We start from the raw sequence: 4,589 nt of genomic DNA, 5'->3' as shown, positions 1-4,589 counted from the left end.
GATGTAAGCCACTCGTGCTTGCAAAACGTCTGGATGAATCCGTTTTCCACAGCTAAAACGTGTGGCAAATTGTCGATTTCAATGCACGAAAACTGTATCAAACATGTCCTTAGACCCGCACTTTCAAAGAACCTTAGAATCCGCTTTTAAGCATCAAGCCGATATATTTCACAAAATCCATGTACACTGACCAAAAATTCTTCAAATTATGTAAGATTTAATGAATTACGACAGGATGATGGTCCTGTTGTTTGCAACACGAATTTTAAAATTCAGTCCATGATGCAATTTGTGTGCGTGTGGACTTGAATATGGATTTGAAAATTACACTTTTGCCTTGCAATGATGAGGCGCACATTAGTTACGAGCAGGTTAATTAGGCAATAAATTTTAAGTTGAATTTTCAATCTTGTGGGTTTTGTGTTTGTAGGGCGATTTGGCCGAGTGATAATCACGTCGAAGGACGGCATCAAAAACATGCTTCGAACGGACGTTTGGAAGGAGATGCGACAACTGGATGATCTCATCCAGAACATGACTGTCCATTTCCAAGAGGAGCAATTCAATTATTCAAATATCTGCGCCAAATGGATGGATGAGTGCTTTCAGAACGACATTTTAAATCTGGAGTATATTATGGATGAAGTACGAGTTTCCCCAGCAAAATCCGAGTTTTCACAGAGTTTTACGTCTATTTTCTCAGGTGGAAGCTGGAGAGCGAAACTTAACATTTCCTCTGACTCTCAACACGGTAACATTCGACGTTCACGCTCTTCCAGTGTTCTTTGGCGGCACCGAAGTGAGTGAGGACGGATTAGTTATAAGCGTCCCATCCGTCCAGCTTGTGTACTTTGGAAATGCCGACAACAAGAAAATCGACGCCTTGTAAGTGCATTTATGCAAATAATATCACGTGAAATCGCTCGGCCTTTAGTAATCATGGCCAAAGGCTTTCTTACTCTTTTAACCAGGTTTGCTAGATTGCTTGCGGTTTTAGAAAGGAAACTTGTATTGCGGCTAATATTTCAGCAAGTGGTTTTCAATTTTTTTATCAATTTGCCAGAGGTGGCGCTTGGGAGGAAGGCTTTCTGAATCTAATCGAACAAGTCCAGGACATCGAGAACCGTTTCAAACACATCCGAATAGCGCGATTTGCGTCGAAGACTTTGGATCACGAACTGGAAAAAAACGCCCGTTCGGTGATTCCTTATTTCACCTCGACGTTTGTGATCATGGCAATTTTTTCAGTCGGTGAGTCCGCAAAATGGCCAAATTGCTGCTCGAATTTATTAACATTGTTTCTTTAGTGACTTGCATGATGACGGACTGGGTGAGGTCGAAACCCTGGCTAGGACTGCTGGGAAATATTAGTGCGGCAATGGCAACTTTGTGTGCATTCGGAATCTGCATGTATGCAGATGTGGATTTTATTGGGATTAACTTGGCGGCCCCTTTTTTGATGATTGGTAAGAACCAGGGTTCGGTCAAGTCAATGTTTGAAGAATCTGGAAAATCCCCCAGTTGGAAAGTTTACAGTAGGAGACCTTGAAATAGCGCGAATGTAGTTTAATCTTCCGTACGTTCGTCCAATCGATCCACATTTTTCCTAATGAAAATATTCGGCACTGATAATTTTTGCCACGGATTCATTTACAATTATCCCCATTTAGGCGTAGGAATTGACGATACATTCGTCATGCTGGCGGCTTGGAGAAGAACGTCCATAAAAACGCCCGTTCCACAAAGAATGGCCGAAATGTTGGGCGAAGCTGCTGTTTCCATCACCATCACTTCCGTCACCGACTTTTTCAGCTTCGGTATTGGGATTTTCAGCCCGTTCCCATCGGTCACCATTTTCTGCATTTATTCTGGTAAGTTCACCATGTTTCTCTAGCATGCGTGGTTAGCATCTTCAGAGGTGCATCAATCTTATTTGTACCATAGACTGAATAAGTGAATGCGGATAACGATTTTTGTTGTTCAAACAATGGATGTGAAAGCAACAAGTATTCGTCCAGAAACCAGCAACCTCTGAAGATGCCGATAAAACGTTGAGACTAAATCTATGATGGATTAATAAGCGAAAAAGCCGTTTGTTTAAAAATTGTATGTGTTTTATTTAGGTGCAGCCACTCTACTGCTCTTTATCTGGCATTTAACATTCTTTGCTGGATGTGTGGCAGTTTCTGGATATTGCGAGCAGAAAAACCTCCATTCAGTGTTTTGCTTTAAAGTTGAACCCGTTTCCCTATCAGGTAAGTTTCTTTTAACAGGCAGTAAAATTTGTCTGCAAGTCACTTAACTAACTAAAAATCACTAGAGCCGACTACCTAAAAATCTTCTTCAACTCAAGCGCTTTTTTGAGAAAACCTCGCTTGTTCAAAAAATGCGCTTCAGTTTGAAAAGGCGGATTTTCGAGAATTTCGAGAAAAATACAAATTAATTAGGAACTAACAAATAATGACATTCAGTATCAATGGGAAGTTTGTATATCGAAACCGCTTATATAAGGACAACTGGTTCAGTGGTACCTACTTCGCTTATATAAATTAGCCTTAAAAGAAAGTAGAACATCGAACGTTAGCGATTCGATGCAGGAAGGAGTCGCGTGTCCTTCGAACGGCCTCGGAATGGATTATGTCACATTAATTACGAAAACATCAATACTGGTTGTTCAACACACCCGAATTTCCTTAACTTTCCATTAGAATCCACGCATACTTTACCCTTATGGCGATATCAATGGAAGAATGCTCCTTTTTTGCTCTTTCGGAGCGAAACAAAAGTTTTTATATATTTATACAGAATACGGTGTAAAACAAATGCAAATTTTCTATAAACATGCCGAAACAGACAATAGTTTGCAAACAAACGCTCCGAAGTTGTTAATTTCCGAGTGATACGCAAACGTTCTCTGTAGTGCCAGAAATGAATCGTCTTCAATCAAAAAAATGATAAAAAACCTGATAAATCGGCGCTAACACTAAACAATTCGCACATATACCGGGTGTTTGAAATAAATATATTTTTTTTCCAGAGGACAGATGTTGGTTATACAAAGTGTTCTGCAGTGGAGGAGTCAATCCGAATGACATGGATAATCCAAAAGACAACACCGAGCACGGATTGATGGTCTTCTTTCGGGATTATTTTGCGGGTAAATTATTTTTGGAAAAAATGCGAATCAATTATTTTCACTTGTCGTTTACTCTTTCAAGTGTTCTTAAGCAATGGCTTTGTGAAAGTCTTGGTTATTCTGATATTCGGCTGTTACCTGGCTGGGGCCGGCTATGGAGTCACGCAAATCGAAGAGGGACTAGAAAGACGAAAAGTCGCCAAAAATGGCTCGTATGCTATCGAGTTTTTCGATCGAGAGGACGATTATTATAGGGAATTTCCTTATAGGTAAGTATGCATCTAAATTGCGTGTTTAGACGGCATTTTCATATAGATAATAGTATCAAGAATGTAGTGAAGATAGTCTGGGTAATACTGTATTTTAAGACACTTGTGTGTTAATGCCTCAAGAAGGTGACAAATATGCATTTATAAAGTGTTTGGGTCAATAATAAGGAAAAAATCTTCGGCTAAAGATCGTGACCGCTCAAAAACCTCTTAAAATGTAAAAAAAAAAGATCGTGAACGCTTAAAATGTGCCGAAAAGTCTATTATTTCGGAGCTGAAACTTCTATCATGTTTTTCAATGAGCTCGATGCATTCCTCGCGCCCGTGAGCTGAAAATGATGTAAAATTTAAGATGTTTTGGGGAAATTTTAATTTTTTCAAAAAATTGACCTTCACCCTTGGAAAAATTTTCTCCTAAAATGAAAATTTTACATGCGGTTTTTGTGCTCAATCGATTCTTTTCGACGCAAGGTCACAAATATGCATTTATAAAGTGTTTGGGTCAATAATAAGGAAGAAATCGTCGGCTAAAGATCGTGACCGCTCAAAAACCTCTTAAAATGTGCCGAAAATCTCTATTATTTCTGATCTGAAACTTCTACCGTGTTTTTCAATGAGCTCGATGAATTCCTCGCGCCCGTGAGCTGAAAATGATGTAAAATTTAAGACCTTTTAAGAACATTTACATTTTTTCAAAAAATCGACCCCCCTTGGAAAAATTCGACTAAAAATCAAAATTTTACATGCGAGTTTTTGAGCTCAATCGATTCCTTTCGACGCAAGAAGGTCACAAATATGCATTTATAAAGTATTTGGGTCAATAATAAGGAAGAAATCGTCAGTTAAAGTTCGTGACCCCTCAAAAAACGCTTAAAATGTGCCGAAAACTCTATTAATTCGGATCTGAAACTTCTACCATGTTTTTCAATGAGCTCAATGCATTCCTCGCGCCCGTGAGCTGAAAATGATGTAAAATTTAAGACATTTTGAAAAAATTTTACCTTCACCCTGGGAAAATTTCCTCAAAAAATGAAAATTTTACATGCGGGTTTTTGAGCCAATCGATTCATTTCGACGTAAGAAGTTCAGAAATATGCATTTATAAAGTGTTTGGGTCAATAATAAGGAAGAAATCGTCGGCTAAAGATCGTGACCGCTCAAAAAACGCTTAAAATGTGCCGAAA

General features: G+C 38.8%; 1 protein-coding gene across 1 annotated transcript in view; it reads left to right on the top strand.

The window, feature by feature from the left end:
* The window catches only part of LOC109545560 (patched domain-containing protein 3), a gene marked incomplete in the record, with an annotated part of 32,066 nt that overhangs the window by 15,992 nt on the left and 11,485 nt on the right, over positions 1 to 4,589 (top strand). Inside the window, 8 exon segments of the mRNA XM_048666352.1 lie at positions 431 to 645; positions 704 to 885; positions 1,064 to 1,251; positions 1,308 to 1,466; positions 1,671 to 1,871; positions 2,124 to 2,255; positions 3,038 to 3,157; positions 3,219 to 3,405. Coding sequence (XP_048522309.1) covers positions 431 to 645; positions 704 to 885; positions 1,064 to 1,251; positions 1,308 to 1,466; positions 1,671 to 1,871; positions 2,124 to 2,255; positions 3,038 to 3,157; positions 3,219 to 3,405 — 1,384 coding nt within the window.

This window comes from Dendroctonus ponderosae, unplaced genomic scaffold, assembly GCF_020466585.1.
Source record: "Dendroctonus ponderosae isolate FM_Combo_2020 unplaced genomic scaffold, Dpon_F_20191213v2 Dpon_F_20191213_5, whole genome shotgun sequence".
NCBI lineage: Eukaryota > Metazoa > Arthropoda > Insecta > Coleoptera > Curculionidae > Dendroctonus > Dendroctonus ponderosae.
This window is presented reverse-complemented; position numbering and strand designations above follow the sequence as displayed.